Source organism: Phyllostomus discolor, chromosome 2 (genome assembly GCF_004126475.2).
Source record: "Phyllostomus discolor isolate MPI-MPIP mPhyDis1 chromosome 2, mPhyDis1.pri.v3, whole genome shotgun sequence".
NCBI classification, from domain to species: Eukaryota; Metazoa; Chordata; class Mammalia; order Chiroptera; family Phyllostomidae; genus Phyllostomus; species Phyllostomus discolor.
The window spans coordinates 104,761,193-104,780,770 of record NC_040904.2 but is presented as its reverse complement, the minus strand read 5'-3'; the positions used below and the strand labels follow the sequence as shown (position 1 = coordinate 104,780,770).

At 38.9% G+C, this 19,578-nt stretch overlaps 1 protein-coding gene and 1 pseudogene across 1 annotated transcript in view; both read left to right on the top strand.

Annotated features, from left to right (window-relative positions):
• The window catches only part of OSBPL11 (oxysterol binding protein like 11), a 98,480-nt gene that overhangs the window by 34,706 nt on the left and 44,196 nt on the right, over positions 1-19,578 (top strand). The window contains exons 3-4 of the mRNA XM_028504386.1: positions 18,025-18,200; positions 18,971-19,050. Of these exons, the coding sequence (XP_028360187.1) occupies positions 18,025-18,200; positions 18,971-19,050 (256 nt within the window). The remainder of the gene's footprint in view (positions 1-18,024; positions 18,201-18,970; positions 19,051-19,578) is intronic.
• Positions 12,475-16,697, top strand: LOC118498909 (annotated as a pseudogene).

Sequence of the window (19,578 nt, the reverse complement as noted above, 5' to 3'; positions counted from 1 at the left end):
ATTATGGTAAAATATACATAACAAAATTGACCATTTTAAAACATTTGTAAGTGTACAGTTCAGTGGCATTAAATATACTCACACTGTTGAGCAGCCTCTACCCTGATCACTATGACCCATCTCCTGAACTCTTGCATTCTTCTTCAACTGATACTTCTGTGCCCATTAAACACCTGCCTCCCTCAGACCCCGGCAGCCACTGTGCTACTTTCTGTCTCCGTGAATTTAATTACTCTAGGTCCCTCATTTTAGTGGTGTCATAGAATACTTGTTCTTTTGTGACTGGCTTATTTAATTTAGCATATCTTCAATGTTCATTCATATTGTAGCATGTGTTAAATTTTCTTTCCTTTTGAATGCTGAATAATATTCCATTGCATGTGTGTACCACGTTTTATTTACTTATTTATTTGTCAGTGGACAGTAAGTTTGCTTTTACCTTTTAGCTCTGGTGAATCATATTGCTATGAATATTGCTGTACAAATATTTGTTTGAGTCCTGGCTTTCACTTCTTGTGTGTTTGTACCCAGAGCTGGAATTGCTGGATCATATGCTAATTCTATATTTAACTTTTTGGGGAATCCCCATACCATTATTCATAGTGGCTATACCATTTTACATTTCTACTAGCAATGCACAAGGGTTCCAGTTTCCCTACATGCTCACCAACATTCTTTTTCTATTTTCTATACTTTTAAAATAATAGTCATTCTCATGGGTGTGAAATGGTATCTGTGTGGGTTTTAAACTTTTAAAAAATGATAATGCTAGCCCTGACCAGTGTGTCTCAGTTGGTTGGACATTATCCCTCAAAGCGAAGGGTTGACAATTCATTTCCCAGTCAAGGCACATGCCAGGGTTGTGGGTTCAGTCCCTGGTCGAGGCACATACAAGAGGCAACAGGTCAATGTTTTTCTTCCTCTTTTCCCTTCCCTTCCCTTCTCTCTAACAATGAATAAACAAAACCTTTTAAAAAATAAATAAGAAAATAAAAATGATAATGCTAGAATTTGAACCCAAATACTTCTGACTCCAAAGTCTATGTTTTTATATTATATCATATTGCTTCTAATTCATATGTTATTTGGAGACTTCTGCTTTTGGCCATGATAGAATAACAGAGGCTGAATTTTCCTTCTTACCTTAAACAGTTATAAAATGAGATATATGAAAGAATGATTTGCAGACATTTTTAAGGAGTAGTAGAAGCACTGATGAAAATGTGACTGTTTAAAAGAAAAGGCAGTTTGGTTCATTTTTGGTTGAAATAACATTAAGAAATCCAAACAGGAATGATATGCAGGAAGTTGGAGGTCATATGAAAGGTCAAAACTGGATATGAAAAATTAGAAGGGAGTTCTTTTTTTTAAAATAATTTTTTATTGATTATGCTATCAGTTTTCCCAGTTTTTCCCCCTTTATCCCTCCTCTACCCTGAACCCCCAGCCCTCCAGCATTCCCCCCCACTTAATTCATGTCCATGGGTTGTACATATAAGTTCTTTGACTTCTCTGTTCCCTATACTATTTCTTATCTCTCCCCATCTATTTTATGCCTACTAATTATGCTTCTTCCCTGTACCTTTTTTCCCCTATTCCTCCCTTTCCCCTCCCCACTGAAATCCCTCCATGGGATGTCTGTTCTTTGATTCTGTTCCTTTGCTAGTTTATTTAGTTTTTGTTTTTGTTGTTTGTCTTTTCTTTTAGGTTCATTTGTTGATAGTTGTGAGTTTGTTCTCATTTTACTGTTCATACTTTCATCTTCTTTTTCTTAGATACATCCCTTTAACATTTCATATAATAAGGGCTTGGTGATGATGAACTCCTTTAACTTGACCTTATCTGGGAAGCAGTTTATCTGCCCTCCCATTCTAAATGATAGCTTTGCTGGATAGATTAATCTTGGATGTAGGTCCTTGCCTTTCATAACTTTGAATATTTCTTTCCAGTCCCTTCTTGCCTAAAGGTTTCTTTTGAGAAATCAGCTGACAGTCTGATGGGAACTCCTTTGTAGGTAACTGTCTCCTTTTCTTTTGTAGCTTTTAGGATCCTCTTAGGATCCTATCTTAGGTAACTTAATGATGATGTGTCTTGGTGTATTTCTCTTTGGGTCCAACTTCTTTGGGACTCTCTGAGCTTCCTAGACTTCCTGGAAGTCTATTTCCTTCACCAGATTGGGGAAGTTTTCCTTCCTTATTTTTCAAATAAGTTTTCAGTTTCTTGCTATTGTTCTCCTGGCACCCCTATGATTTGGATATTGGAAACATTTCAGGTTGTCCCAGAAGTTTGTCTCTCTTCACTTTTTTGGATTTTTGTTTCTTCATTCTGTTCCATTTGGATGTTTATTTTTCCCTTTTGTTCCAAATCATTGCTTTGAGTCTTGGTTTCCTTCCTGTCACTGTTGGTTCCCTGAATATTTTGCTTTATTTCATTTTGGGTATCTTTCATTTATTCTTTCATTTTTTGACCAAGCTCAATCAGTTCTGTGAGCATTTTGATTACCAAGGCTTTAAACTCTTCATCAGATAGGTTGGCTATCTCCTCATTGCTTAGCTCTCTTTCTGAAGTTTTGCTCCGTTCTTTTCATTTTGGCCCTATTTCTTTGTTTGGGGCACCTGATCAGTTGTAAGGGGGTGGGTCTTAGGTATTCACCAGGGCAGGCAACCCTGCCATGCTGCCCGTGGGAGAGGGGCCAGAGAGAATAATGCAGCTCGCCTGCTAGGCTCCAGCCCACTTTCCAATGAACTCTCATGTGAGACTGGAGTTTTCGCCTACCTCAGCAATCTCAGTAGTCTACATCAGGTCTAAGTCTCAGTTTCACCTTCAGCCAGCTGCAGCCATGCTGTCCGCTGCCTCGCCGTGGGTTCTCTCTGGTCTGGTGGTTCTGGTTGACTTTTTCTTTAATTCCTTGGTTGTCAGAGTTCCATGCAGTTTGATTTTCTGGCACTTCTGGTTGTTTATTGAGTTTAGATTGGTTGTTATCCTCCTTTGGTTATGTGAGGAAGTGAAAGGTTTGTATCCACACCTCAATCTTGGCTGGAACCTCAATTGCTGGGAGTTCTTATTGTAGTGAAAAAGTCAGTTCTCCAGGGTTCCCATCTTTTATTTAAGAAAAAAAGCAAAGTCAAGTGAGCCTTTTCATTTTATATTTTTCCACCTCAGTTAATTTTTTTTGTAATTTGTTGAAGGCTTACACATTCAAATGACATACAAAATAATAGTTTCAAAAAATTGTATGTCACTTTGTTCCTAGTACTACTTTTTGTTCTCTTTTTTTTTTCTTCTTATTGAATTTATTGGAGTGACACTGGTTAACAAAAGGACACAGGTTTCAGGTATACAGTTCTGCAACACATCATCTGTACATTGTATTGTGTATTCACCACCCCAAGTCTTTGTTCTCTTTTTTAAAGAGAGAATAAGTTAACTTTCTCCTCCAACATCAACAACTTTCTTCTATATAATATTATAGAATATTATTGACAAAGTCTCAAAAGTGGAACAGTAAGAAAACTCATGTAAAGTTGAGTATATACTCAAAGTGACATTTGAGATCAATGACAACTTGAGAGCATGGAAGAAAGGGCACAGGTTTGTATCATTGTATGTGGAAGCCTGTTACAAAGATGTATTGGCCACTGGTTGTCTGGGAAGTTTGCTTCCAGATCCAAGTGATCGTTCTAGAATAGGGAGGGGCATTGCCTCTGCCAGGGGCAATCCCTCCAGCTGTATAAAAGGCTAATTTTCAAAGATTAGCCATTTTTCCCAAACTGGCAGACTTTGTTATTTTGAAATAGCAAAAAAAGAACAGTTACTTCATGGCCAGTGTTAACAATATTTTTCCTTTAACAACTTAGGTGAACTTTCCAGCAGTGAAAATTTGTAAAAAGCTGAGATTAAGTTTCACTGTCACACTTAGCCTTTGTTTCTATATTTTCTTAGCTAATTGATTAGGTCAACTTGCTAAAAATGGCTCAATTGAGAATTTAGTAAATAATAAATAAAGTGAAATACTGTATTTGTAGGACTGTAAAATGCACCAGACCTTAAGATGCACCTAGGTTTTAGAGGAGGAAAACAAGAAAACAAATTTTGAAGCAAAACATATGGTAAAATATTTAATAACACATGACCCAGCTCCACCCCCCCCCCCGACCCCCCCCCCACACACACACAGCGAGCCAGGTAAGCTACATTTGGATTATAAGATGCACCCCCCTTTTCCTCCCAAATTTAGGAGGTGCATCTTATAGTCTGAAAAATACAGTAATTTTAAAAGTAAAAAACAGTCTAGTACTCTTCTGGGAAAAATAGCTTTGTTAAATTTCATCACTATGTAGGTTGCCCCTTTTTTCTTGAAAACATTTTAACATATTTTATTAAATGTGATTATGCTATTACAGTTGTCCCATTTTTTTTCCTCCTCTTTATTCCCCTCCACCCTATACCACCCCCTCCCTCTAGCATTCCCCCAACTTAGTTCAGTTCCATGGGTTGTACATATAAGTCCTTAGGCTTCTCCATTTCCCATACTACTCTTAACCTTTCCATGTCTATTTTGTACCTACCATTTATACTCCTTATTCTCTGTACCTTTTCCCCCATTCTCCCATTTTCTCCTCCTCAGTGATTACCCTCCATGTGATTTCTATATCTGTGAATCTGTTCCTGTTCTAGTTGTTCGCTTAGTTTGTTTTTGTTTTCTTTTTTAGGTTTTTTTTTTTTAAGTATATTTTATTGATTATGCTATTACCATTGTCCCATTTACCCCCTTCATTCCCCTCCACCCTGTACACCCTCTCCCACCCACTTCCCCCCTCTTTAGTTCATGTCCATGTGTCATACTTATAAGTTCTTTAGCTACTACATTTCTCATACTATTCTTACCCTCCCCCTGTCTATTTTGTACCTACAATCTATGCTACTTATTCTCTGTACCTTTTCTTCCTCTCTCCTCCTCCCACTCCCCTGTTGCTAACCCTCCATGGGATCTCCATTTCTGTGGTTCTGTTCCTGTTCTAGTTGTGTGCTTAGTTTCTTTTGGTTTTGCTTTAGGTGTGGTTGTTAAGAATTGTGAGTTTGCTGTCCTTTTACTATACATGGTTTTTTTTAATCTTCTTTTCTTAGCTAAGTCCCTTTAACATTCTATAAAATAAGGGCTTGGTGATGATGAACTCCTTTAACTTGACCTTATCTGAGAAGCACTTTATCTGCCCTTCCATTCTAAATGAAAGCTTTGCTGGATAGAGCAATCTGGGATGTAGGTCCTTGTCTTTCATGACTTGGAATACTTCTTTCCAGCCCCTTCTTGCCTGTAGGTCTCTTTTGAGAAATTAGCTGACAGTCTGATGGGAACTCCTTTGTAGGTTACTGTCCCCTTATCTCTTGCTGCGTCTAGGATTCTCTCCTTCATTTTTACCTTGGCTAATGTAATTATGATGTGCCTTGGTGTGTTTCTTCTTGGGTCCAACTTCTTTGGGACTCTCTGAGCTTCCTGGACTTCCGGGAAGTCTATTTTCTTTGCCAGAATGGGGAAGTTCTCCTTTATTATTTGTTCAAATACGTTTTCAATCTGTTGCTCTACCTCTTCCCCTTCCAGTACCCCTATAATTCGGATGTTGGAACATTTAAAGATGTCCTGGAGGTTCCTAAGCTTCTCCTCAGTTTTTTTAATTCTTATTTCTCCATTTTTTCCTGTTTGGTTGTTTCTTTCTTCTTTCTGGTCCCCTCTACTGTTTTGGGTCCCAGTTTCCTTCCCATCACTATTGGTTCCCTCTGCATTTTCCTTCATTTCTTTTATGGTAACCTGCATTTTTTCATCTAATTTGTGACCAAAATCAACCTATTCTATGAGCTTCCTGATCACCAGTGTTTTGAACTGTGCATCTGATAGGTTAGCTATTTCTTGGTCCCTCAAAAGGATGAGTTCTGGAGCACTGATTTGTTCTTCTATTTGAGCCATCTCTCTCTCTCTCTCTCTCTCTCTCTCTTTTTTTTTTGGTCTGGTCGCTCCTATTATGGTGAGAGGCGGAGCTTAGGTGTTCACCAGGGCTGGGCACCCCAGTCTCTAGATTGTGACGTTATATGTGAGGGTGGGGTCAGGAGGGAACAATGGCGGTAGCTCCGTTCTCCATGGGACCTCAGTCCCTTCCCTGGGATCCTGGGTTGTGCGCTCTGCCCTGCTCCACAATCGCTGCCTCACTGGGTCTGCCAGCTGCCACTTGCGTACTCAGGGCCCACCTGCTGCAATCTTGCACACCCCAGATGCCTTACACACTCCCGGTTGCCTTAAGTGCCCAACTCTTCCTGTTCTCTGAGCTGCAGCCCGTGCGCAGCTGCTCGTGTCCGCCCCTTCTACCGGTCTGGGTGAATGGGTCTATTTCAACTTCTTGGCTGTCTGACTTCCATTCAGATAATTTTCTGTCAGTTGTGGGTGTTATCTGCCTCTAAATTGTTGTTGTTCCAATCTTGGTTGTGCGTGGAGGTATGGTGCGTCCACCTATGCCTCCATCTTGGCTGGAAGTCCTAGGTTTGGTTGTTGATAGTTGTGAGTTTGTTGTCATTTTACTGTTCATATTTTTTATCTTTTCTTAAATAAGTTCCTTTAACATTTCATGTAATAAGGGCTTGGTGATGATGAACTCCTTTAACTGACCTTATCTGAGAAGCATTGTATTTGCCCTTTCGTTCTAATGATACCTCTCCTGGATAGAGTAATCCTTGGATGTAGGTTCCTTGATTTTCATGATTTTGAATGCTTCTTTCTAGCCCCTTCTTGCCTGCAAGGTCTCTTTTGAGAAATCAACTGACAGTCTTTCGGGAATTCCTTTGTAGGGTAAATGTCTCCTTTGATGTAGACCCCTGCTTGTGGGGTCTGCCACATTGTGGATGAGACACAAGACAAATTCACACAGACTACCGAGTCCTGTGGAGGAAAAGGGACAGCATGGTTTTTCCTCTCAAGAGGAGAAAACGCCTCGGCTCTTGCCATGACAAGCCTTTATTTCTTTCTGGGCACATTATATGATGTCCTCATTTACTATGCACAGCTTCGTTTTAGGTGGTTACTTTTTATAGGAAACAAAGGAGATGATGCCTCTAATCACATCAGAGAAGAAGGATATTTGCAAATGCAAAGGGAAAAGTAAAGTTAAACCAGTTATACTCCATACTGGGGAGTTGTAGCACAGACTTTAGGAAGTTACAGTAACACCTTGCTGCCTCAATTCAGGGTAAGGGAGTTTTAGCAAAAGCAAGTCTCATAGCAGTCTAGGCACAATGCGGGCCTGATTCCCCACGGGAGAACCTATCCGTGTGCATGGGTCCTATGCACCTCTGAGTGGGAGCTGGGCCCATGCCACGCAGAATAGTATCCAATACTCCTTTTCTCTTTCAGCTTTTAAGATTCTCTCCTTATCTTTACTCTTGGACAATGTAATTATGATGTGCCTTGGTGTGTGCTTCCTTGGGTTCAGCTTCTTTGGGACTCTCTGAGATCCCTGGACTTCCTGGAAGTCTGTTTCCTCCACTAGATTGGGGAAGGTTTGCTTCATTATGTTTTTAAATAAGTTTTCCATTTCTTGTTCTTCTTCTCCTTCTGGCATTCCTATGATTCAAACGTTGGAACATTATAAAATTGTCCTGGAGCTTCTGAAGCCTCTGCTCATTTTTTTTAATTCTTGTTTCTTCATTCTGTTCTGGTTGAATGTTTATTTCTTCTTCTGCTCCTGGTTAGGAGTCTTGATTTGAGTTCCAGTTTCCTGCCCCTCACAGTTGGTCCAGTCTATATTTTTTTGTATTTTACTTTGCATAGCCTTCACTTTTCCTGTTTTGCAACCATAGTCAACAATGTCTGTGAGCATCCTGAATAGCAGTGATTTGAACTCTACATTTGGTAGATTGGCTATCTCTTCATCACTTAATTGTATTTTTTCTGGAGCTTGATCTGTTCTTTCATTTTGGGCCATATTTATTGTCTTGCCACACCTGTTATGTAGTAAGGGCAGAGCCTTAGGTATTTGTCAGGGTGTGGCAACCCATGTTACTGTGTTGTGACACATATACTGTGTATATGTGGAGGAGAGGTCAGAGAGAGAACACTGCTCCTTGCTCAGCTCTCTGCCTACTTTCAGTCACTTCCTCCACTACCCATAAGTATATTGGGCCCTTCTGGTGCTGATTCCCAGGTGGGTGGGTTTGTGTAAGTTCTAGGACCCTGTGGGTTTTTGCAACAAACTCTCCTGTGAGGCTGGGAGTTTTTCCTGCTACCTCAACCCCCACAGGTTTTTCTTAGTCAGAGGTTTTGTGGCTTTGTTTCTCTGCGCTGGAACCCTGGATTGCACAGTCTGTCTCACTACCCAGTTGTTCCTCCAGATTGATCCGCACACAAATGTGGGACCACCTTGTCTGCTAGCCACCGCCCTCACCTGCCCTGGTCCCCCTGCCGCTGCATTGCCATGACTTCTCTCCACCCCAGCTGCCTGTCTTCACCCCTCCTACCAGTCTGGATGACTGTTTCTTCAACTTCTTCATCGTGGACTCCATACAGTTCGATTTCTGGCAGTTCTGAGTATTTTTTGTTTTAAATTTGTTCTTTTTTTGGTTGTGCGAGGAGGCAGTGTGTATCCACCTATGCCTCTGTCTTGGTTGGAAATCCTGTAGGTTGTGTCTTTAACCCCAATCTTGATATCTTGTAAACCATCTCTCTATAAAAGGGATGAAAATATTTGTATTAATCCATATATAATGAAATATATCCCCAAATGCTCTGTTATTACCATTGGGTTCATTGCATCATCTTGGTGTTAGATAATCGATTATTTTGTATATGAAGTTGTAATTGACATGCAACATTATCTTAGTTTCAGGAATATAACATAGTAATTCAATATTTGTATATACAAGTAATACAAGTATACCTTATGTTATTGTACTTTGTTTTATTACACTTCAAATATTATGGGGTTTTTTAAAAGATTTTATTTATTTATTTATTTATTTATTTATTTATTATTGTGAAAGGGAGGGAGAAAGAGAGGGAGAGAAACATCAGTGTGTGGTTGCCTGTCACATGGACCCCACTGGGGACCTGGCCCATAGTCCAGGCGTATGCCCTGACTGGGAATCGAACTGGTGACCCTTTGGTTCACAGCCCACACTCAAATCACTGAACTACCCCAGGCAGGGGATAGTGTGTTTTTTACAAAGTGAAGGTTTGTGGCCCACACTACACAGAACAAGTATATTGGTGCCATCCTTCCAGCAGCATTTACTTACTTCATATCTCTTTGTCACATTTTGGTAATTCTTGCTATATTTTAAACTTATTCCTTATATTTGTTATGGTAATTGATGATCAGTGATCTTTGATGTTACTATTATAATTGTTTTTGAGGAGCCACAAACCACACACATATAAAACAGCCAACTTAGTCTATAAATATTGTGTGTGTTCTGACTGCTCCACTGCCTGGATATTCCCCTGCTTCTGTGTCTCTCCCCCTCCTTAGTGCTGTCTAATTCTTGAGACACAAAAATGTTGAGATTAGGCCAATTTCAGTAGGCCTCTAAGTGTCTAAGTGAGATGAAATTTCTTTTCCAGTGAACACGTGACGATAAAGAAAGTAAAGGCCTCATTGCTGATATGGAGGAAGTTTTAGTGATATGGATAGATCAAACTAGCCTGAACATTTTCTTAAGCTTAATCCAGAGTCAAGCCCTAACTCTTAATTCCATGAAGGCTGAGAGAGGTGAGGAAGCTGCAGAAGAAAATTTTAAGGTAGCAGAGGTTGGTTCATGGGATTTAAGGAAATAAGCTACCTCCAAAACGTAAGCATCAAGGTGAAGCAGCAAGTGCTGGTGTAGAAACTGCAGCAAGTTCTCCAGAAAGAACTAGCTAAGATAATTAATGTAGGGTGGCTACACTAAATAACAGATTTCAGTAGACAAAAACAGCCTCCTATTGGAAGAAGATAACCATCTGTAGGACTTTCGTAGCTAAAGAAGAGAAGTCAATGCTGGCTTCAAAGGATAGGCTAACTCTCTTGTTAGGGCTAATGCAGCTGGTGACTTTAAGTTGAAACCAATGTTCATTTACCATTCTGCAGATCTAGGGCCTTTAAGATTTATGCTAAATCTACTCTGCCTGTGCTCTATAAATGTATCAACAAAGCCTGATGACAGCACATCTGTTAACAGCATGATATATTGACTATTTCAGCCCACTGTTGATACTTACTGCTAAGAGAAAATATTCCTTTCCAAATATTATTACTCATTACACCTTTACCTGGTCACTGAAGAGCTCTGTTAGAGATATAGTGAATACAGCAAGATTAATGTTGTTTTCATGCCTGCTAACACAACATCTATTCTGCAGCCAGGACTAAGGAGTAATTTTTGACTTTCAAGTCTTATTTCAGAAATACTTTTGTAAGTTTATAACTACCATAGATGTTGATTCCTTTGATGGATCTGGGCGAATCCAATTGAAACATTCTGGAAAGGGTTCATCATTGTAGATGTCATTAAGAATATTCATGATTCATGGAAAGAGATAAAAATATCAGCATTCATAGGAATTTGGAAGAAACATGATTCAGCCTTCATGCATGATTTTTGAGGGGTTCACTACTTCAGTGGAGGAAGTAACTGTATGCATGGTAGAAATAGCAAGAACAAGAATTAGAAGTGGAGCCTAAAGATGTGACTGAATTGCTTCAATTCATGATAAAACTTAGTGGATGAGGATTTGCTTCTTCTGGACGAGCAAAAAAAGTGGTTACATGATTTGGAATAAAGAAGATACTTTGAAAATTCAGAGTTCTGGCCAACATGGAGGCGTAGGTAGAAACCCTTCGCTTCCTCGCACAACCAAAAGGAGGACAACAACCAATCTGAAATCAATAAACAACCAAAAGTGCCAGAAAGTCAAACTGCATGGAACTCCGACAACCAAGGAATTAAAGAAAAAATCAACCAGACTCGTAAGGTGAACCACACAGACCAACTCAGAAAAATCCTGGCAAGGTGGCTGAGGGGTGGGGCTGACTGCTGAGCTGGGCAGAGCTTTGCAGGATGGACTGGTTTAAGGGGAAAACTGAGACTCAGAACTGACTGTGGGCTAAGGCTGGGGTTGCCACAGTGGGAGATACTTCCAGTCTGATGTGAGAGTCTGTTGGAAAGTGCGCTAGAGATGAGCAGGCAAGCTGCATTGCTCCCTCTCTGACCCTTCCCACACAGGCAGAAGCAAGGAGGGTGGCCCTGCCTGGGTGAATACCTAAGGCCCCATCCCTTACAACTGATCAGGTGCTCCAAGGCAAAGAAATATGGCCTAAATAAAAGAACACAACAAGACCTCAGAACTAAACAATGAGGAGATTGCCAGCCTATCTGATAGAGAATTTAAAGCCCTGGTAATCAAAATGCTCACAGAACTGATTGAGCTTGGTCGAAATATGAAAGAATAAATGAAAGACACCCAAAGTGAAATAAAGTAAAATATTCAGGAACCAACAGTGACAAAAAGGAAACCAACATTCAAAGCAACAACTTGGAACAAAAGGAAGAAATAAACATCCAACTGGATCAGAACGAAGAAACAAGAATCCAAAAAAAATGGAGAGCCTGAGGATTCTCTGGGACAACCTGAAATATGTTCCAATATCCGAATTACAGGGGTGTCAGAAGGAGAAGAACAACATGAAGAAATTGAAAACTTATTTGAACAGATAACAAAGGAAAACTTCCCCAATCTGGTGAAGGAAATAGACTTCCAGGAAGTCCAGGAAGCTCAGAGAGTCCCAAAGAAGTTGGACCCAAAGAAAAATACACCAAGACACATCATCATTAAGTTACCCAAGATCAAAGACAAAGAAGATCCTAAAAGCAGCAAGAGAGAAGGAGGCAGTTACTTATAAAAGAGTTCCCATAAGGCTATCAGCTGATTTCTCAAAAGAAACCGTTAGGCAAGAAGGGGCTAGAAAGAAGTATTTGAAGTTATGAAAGGCAAGGACCTACATCAAAGATTAATCTATCCTGCAAAGCTTTCATTTAGAATGGTAGGGCAGATACAGTGCTTCCCAGATAAGATCAAGTTAAAGGAGTTCATCATCACCAAGCCCTTATATGAAATGTTAAAGGGACTTAACTAAGAAAAACAAGATAAAAAATATGAACAGTAAAATGAGAACAAACTCACAACTGTTAACAAATGAACATAAAAGAAAAGAAAAACAATGAAAACAAAAACTAAGCAAATAACCAGAACAGGAACAGAATCAGAGAAATGGACATCACACAGAGGGAGTTCAGTGGGGAAGGGGAGGGAGGAATAGGGGGAAAGGTACAGGGAAGAAGAAGCATAATTAGTAGGCAGAAAATAGACAGGGAAAGATAAAAAATGGTGTAGGAAACAGAGGACTCAAAGAACTTATATGTACAACCCATGGACAGGAACTAAGGAGGGGATGGTAGAGGGCGGATAAAGGGGGGAAAACTGGGAAAACTAATAGCATAATCAATAAAAATACTTTAAAAAAGATTGTCTGAAAATTGTTGACACAACAAGGGATTTAGAATATTTTATAAGCTTAGTTGATAAAGCAGCAACAGGATTTCAGAGAATTGAAGTTCTGTGGGTAAAATGCTATCAAATATCATTGCATCCCATAGAAAAATTGTTCTCAATCAAGGCAGCAGACTTCATTGTCTTATTTTAAGAAATTGCCACCAGCCACCTATCCTTCAGCATCACCATCCTGATCTGCCAGTAGCAATCAATATGGAGCCCTGACCCTCCGTCATCAAAAAAGTGTGCAACTTGCGGAAGGTACAGATGGTGGTTAGCATATTTTAGAATTAAATTATTTTGAAATTAAGGTATTTCCATCTTTAAGACATAATGCTATTGCACAGTTAGTAGATGACTGTATAGTATAAATGTAACTTTTATGTACACTGGGAAGCCAAAAAAAACTGTGACTTGCTTTATTGTAGGCATCTGGAACCAAACCCTCAATATCCCTGAGATATGCTTGCATTGGGAAACGATCACCCCAATAAATCTGGTTAATACTTGTCACCATACATAGTTCCATTTTTTTTTCTTGTGATAAGAACTTTTAAGATCTATTCTCAATATCCTTCAAGTACACAGTGTAGTATTGACTGGAGTCACCCTGCTGTGTGGTTATTGGCTCATTTCTATAATTCTGTCAGTCCCTTCTCAGCATTACTTTCTGTATATCTAGGTGATACCTCCCATGTTATAAATTTGTGGTAATGGTTTTAGGGTAAGAAATATGTGTTCATAGCAAACTTGACAGTTCCAAACATATTGTACTCTATATTCTTGGAATTAACTGCTTTTAGAAGATGAGATAAATCATTTTCCTTTGTTGAAATAAATTGTACATACTGCTTAGAGCAGTGGGAACAGATTTCTTTCCTTTCTTCCTCATTTGTTCATTTTTTTAAATAGCTTTATTAAAATAGAATACACATACTATACAATTTGCCCACTTAAATGTACAACTCAGTGGTTTTCAGTATATTAAAGAGATTGCTATCATGTCTTTGTCAGTTCAGGCTATGTAACAAAATACTACAGAGTGGGCAGCTTATAAACAACAAATTTATTTCTCACAGTTCTGGAGTTTGGAACTCCAAGATCAGGTGCCAGCATAGTCAGGCAAGAACCCTCTTCATTTTGCAGACTTCCTGTTGCATTCTCACATGGCAGAAAAGAGGCAAGGGAATGCTGTTGGATCTCTGTTATAAGGCACTAAGCTCATTCATGAGGGTTCTGCCCTCATGACCCAATCGCTTACCTTAGGGGTTTGGATTTCATCATAGGAATTTAGGGGAATACACTCAGCCCATAGGAGATGCCTTTGTGCATTTTACTTTGGACAGGTCTTATGTTTCAGAAATTTAAGATTGTATCAGTGACTATCTTATGTTAATTCAAATAATCTTTGGGGAAATAAAAATAACCTTATTAAAAATGGGCAAAACTGAACTGGGAGTTCACTATAAGTAGGACTATGGATGGTCAATAAAACACATGCAAGTGGGCTCAGCTGGGCAGGGTCAGTCCGGCCACCAGTTCCAGCACTTGGGCAGTATCACCATCTCTGTTTTTTGGAGGAAGAAACCAAGGTCCACTGAATTGAGGATAGAAGATGAACAAACCCATAACACCATCAACATATGTGCACTGCCTCATTGTTGGACTAATTAGGAAGCTGTCAGATTTTGTTGATCCTCAGGAAGGATGGAAGAAGTTAGCAGTAGCTATTAAAAAAACCATCTAGTGATTATAGATATAATCAGTTTCACATAAGTAGATGTGAAGCATTACTTCAAACTGGAAACAGTCCCGCTGGTGAACTGCTGTTTGACCAGGGCACAACAAGTTGCACAGTTGGTGATCTTGTGGACCTGTTGGTCCAAAATGAGTTTTTTGCCCCAGCAAGACTTTTGCTACCCGATGCTGTTCCCAAAACTGTCAATACTCTACCTTGTAAAGAAGCTATAACAATTGAGCAGAATCAGAGGCCTCTCTGTGGCAAAGATAGGAAAGATATCCGTGATACCATTATGGAATCCTGAATAAAATTACATGCCACCTGACTCCTCAAGTCTAGAAAGTTTAGAAGTTAGTGATACATGTTTTCACAGTTTTTCATTATATGAATTGAAGGATTTCACCAATAACTTTGATGAATGACCCATTTCTGTCAGTGCTAACAAAGGGGGAGAGGGCAGGTTTAGAGTTGTCTATAAAGGCTATGTGAACAACAGAACTGTGTCAGTGAAGAGGCTTGCAGCAATGGTTGACATTCATACTGAAGAACTGAGACAACAGTTTGATCAAGAAATAAAAGTAATGGCAAAGTGCCAACATGAAAATTTAGTAGAACTACTTGGTTTCTTAAGTGATGGAGATGACCTCTGCTTAGTATATGTGTACATGCCTAATGGTTCATTGCTAGACAGACTGTCTTGTTTGGATGATACTCCACCACTTTCTTGGCACATGAGATGCAGGAATGCTCAAGGTGCAGCTAATGGTATCAGTTTTTTACATGAAAACAATCAAATTCATAGAAATATTAAAAGTGCAAATACTTTACTAGATGAAGACTTTACAGCCAAAATATCTGACTTTGGGCCTACATAGGCTTCCAAGAAGCTTTCACAGACAGTCATGACTAGCAGAATTGTGGGAACAACAGCTTATGTGGCACCTGCAGCTTTGCAAGGAGAAATAGCACCCAAATCTGATGCCTATAACTTCGGTGTTGTTTTACTAGAAATAATAACTAGACTTCCAACTGGGGATGAATTCTGGGAACCTCAATTATTGCTAGATATTAAAGAAGAAATTGAAGGTGAAGAAAAGATAATTGAAGATTATATCGATAAGAAGATGAATGACATTGATTTCATTTCCATTGAAACTATGTACTCTGTTGCCAGTCAATGCATGAAAAGAAAAATAAGAGACCAGATATTAAGAAGGTCCAACAGCTGCTGCAAGAAATGACAGCTTCTTGAAACTTTAGTAGAATAGACACTTGGCTTTTTATACACAGCTGTCAAAACCATTTTTTTTAGACTAAATTCTTTTGGTAAGCATTCTTCTTTACATTTAACAAGGCGGCATGGTGCAGTGCAGTGTTTCTTAAAACTTAGGTAGAGCCCCAAACATGGAGAACAAACAAAAGCAGAGCTGCCATATCAGTGCTTAGCCCTGCCTTCTTAGTGTCACCCTCCGTTCGTGCCGTAATCCCTGAGACATCTTCATGGAACTTCATCAAACACAATTTGAAAACTACAGGCTTAGCAAAAAAGAGGACTGGACTATAGAATGCAAAGACCCTGGGCTGAGGCCCAACTCCATTACTAATTTTCTGTAAAGCTTTGGGCAGTCACTTAGCTGCTTTGAGCATTGGTTTTTCCACTGTAACATTGGACTAATAATACCTACTGTGCCTCTCTGGTAGGTAATCATGAAAATCAAAGGATGCAGAATGTTTACAAGTACTTTGTGTCTTAAAGAGTGATATAAAACTTAAGATTTACATAGATCACTATAAATTTTACTACAGTCATTTGATTATAGGGTCATGTTCACAGTGTGCTATTCTAAGCAAGTATTCACCACAAGCCAAATATACCCAGATGGTACTGCCTTGATATGGTCAGAATTAAATTATGTTACACAGCAAAGTTGATGGAATTTTGCAGGTGCAGTTAAGATTCCTAATCAGCTGACTATCAATAGGGAAACTGTGGTGGGTGGGCCTGATCTAATAAGGTGAGTTCTTATAAGGCATCTGAGACATCCTTCTGTGAGCCTTAAAGAAGGAAGTTACCACGTTGTAAGAAGGTCACATTGGCTAAGACCTAAGGGTGGCCTCCATGAGACGAGAGCTACTTTCTGGCTGTCAGCCAGCAAGACAGACTGGGACCTAAGATGTAATAACCATAAGAAACTGAATTCTTTCAACAGCCTAAATTAGCTTAGAAAAGTACTCCAGACTTCAGATGATACCAGAGCTCCAACTGTCTCCTAAATTTTGGCCTTGAGACCATCAGTAGTGAATCTAGCTGGGCTGTGCCTGGGCTTCTGACATACAGGACTGTGACATAATAAACAAGTTGCTATAAGCCAAAACAAACAAACAAAAATATAAAAAGGTGTAGTAATTAATGATACAGAAGTTTTAAAACTCAAAAATATCAAAATTAATTTATTTTTTTTACCAGAATATGTGAACATAATTTTTAAAATCAGAAGCATACTAAAAGATGAACAAGAAAAACAATGGTTTTTTGCTTTCCCAACTCCCTTCTCAAGCAACTACTTCCAACTCCTTTTGCTTCCTACTCTTTTTTTTTTTCCACTTGTATAAAAGGCTGAGCCCATTCTTTCCCAGTTTGATACGGTTGTCTCATTGCTTAAGATAATATCTTTTAGGACATTGAACTGCATCAAATTGTCTGTTATAGAGCTCATTAACATGTACAATGCCAAACTGCTCCAAGCCCAAACATTAATTTTTTGAAATCAGAACTGTTTATATTTCTTAAAGAAAGAGTGTTATTAATTAAATTGGAATCTGAATTAATATATTTCCTAAGGTAGTTAATCTAGGAACAAATCAGAACATCAAATTATTTTCCAAAGTGTATCAGTATGTCATCATTTAGTTTCAAGTTTCTTATGTTTCTACATCTCCAGTTGCAGCTTTTTCATTTTTAAACAGGATAAGTAATCTTTAGTTGTGACCTATTTAATGATACATTCACAAAATCTTTCTATCCTGACATTATTCTCATTGTATATTTCATTGATTAAATCTTATGTTAGATTTATTTCTTACCTAGCATTTAGTTAACCTCAAAGTTCATGTTTTGATTTGTTTGCAATAAATTTTAAATAAAATTTCTCATTACCATCTGTCCTTGGGCAATTTACCATCCCTGTTAATGAATTCTGGAGTGAAATCTTCCTCTGAAAGGATACTATATCTTTGTTTCCTTTTTGCGTTATCTGGTATGCTTCCTCCCTATTAAGTGCCCCTCCCTCAGCTGGAGGGTTGTTGTTTTTTTTCCCCCCAAAAAATATGTTTATTGATTTTAGAGAGAGAAATATCAGTTGATTGCCTTCCTTACGTACCCCAGCCAGGGATTGAACCTGCAACCTAGGTATGTTCCCCGACTGGGAACTGAACCCCCAACTTTTTTGTGTACGAAACGATGCTCCAACCAACTGAGCCACACTGGCCAGGGCACAGCTGTAGGTTTTACATCTTTTATTAAGTTCATTCAATTTTTTAATAATCTTTATTGCTAGGAAATTCAATCTAGTGTTTCCAAGTATTTCTTGAAATATTTTTGAATTTTTTTTATGGCAAAATCTTTAAAGTGTGTAAGTTATTAAAGCTTGGTTTGCTTTAATTTGACTAGGGGAAATGTTTAAAAATTGTGACCTTTTTTTGAAAATCATTACAGGTTTTTTGTTTTAAACAACGAAGCTGGGTTATTGGAATACTTTGTGAATGAGCAGTCTAGAAATCAAAAACCCAGAGGTACTTTGCAGCTTGCAGGAGCTGTAATATCACCCAGTGATGAAGACTCTCACACCTTCACTGTAAATGCTGCCAGTGGGGAACAGTATAAACTCAGAGGTATGATTGAGATATGAGATGAATATTATGATTTTCTTTTTCCCTTGAGAAGTTGATGTACTTTCCTGCTTACATTTGGGTTTTATAGAAATTACTGTCATTGATGATGTACACACACTATTCTAAACCTTGGAATTGCTTTAAGAATTTATGAAATCTGTTTTAATAAATACTTTCTTCAAGTGGGACAGTGAACAAATCTGTTTAAGATTGACCCCTCTAAAATATTTGTGGAGATGAAACCCTAATTACTGAAAAATCTAAAAGCATAGCCTTCTTTAAATGATACGTTTTTATGTCTGCCACTGATGAATAGTTTATCCCTTTTCTTGATTTGATTTGTGTGCCCTCTTTCTGGTTTTCAGAAACTAATGGATATAGTTGGGATTTACTAAAATGTTCATATTCATTAAAATAAAAGTTATATCTTTGTAGATAAATTTAATTTATATAGAAGTTTTTGTTTTTCATCTAATTAATACACATGAAGTATAATAGTAATCCTAGCTGGGCATGCTGCTTGAGGTCTGAAAGTACTAAGTACTTTCATAAAAATACATTAAAATATGCTGCATGTAGTATATCCTCCTTATGAAACATCCACATCTAGCTACTATGTCACCTAACAAGGTTGATGCTTGGGTCTCTTTGCTCTAGGGAGAGAATGACCAATCCCTGTTTTTCGATGATCTTTTCTTCATGCTATAGACAATCAATTGTATTCCAAATATAATTACAAAAGTAGATAACTTGTGGATTCTTTTTACCAGCCACAGATGCTAAAGAGCGACAGCATTGGGTTAGCAGACTTCAGATATGTACACAACATCACACTGAAGCTATTGGAAAGGTATGTGGATTCTGTATGATAGTAATGCACAAAAATGGGGAAAGAACTTTTTAAAATTTCCATGCACACAACCACAAGGCTGGCAGGCTATATCTGAGACTTCATCAGCCTGGCTCACGTTTGCCCAGCCCTGGGGATTCCCTGAGGCTCCACCCCACCCACCTTACAGGTCCAGCCAAACTGTTAACAGTGGCTTTTCGATATGAATTGCTTGTCTAGACTCATGCTGCACATCTTCCTAAATCCTATTAAACAATCAACAACTGGCCTCAGCAAGCCCCCAGTCTCCGTATCACATGCTAAGGGGCCCCAGGCCTGGCACTAGCAACAGCCAACCTAGGTTCACAGCCTGGCTACACCTGGGAATCTCCAGCCCAGCACGAGTAGCAGCCATCTGCAGATTGTTTTGTAGCTCATATAGGGTGGCCCTGGACAGAATACAAGTGGTGGCTGACCTTGGTGTGTACCAACTGGGAAACCCTGGAGCCTGCACACCCAGTGGACAACTGCAGACCACATCAGAGCACC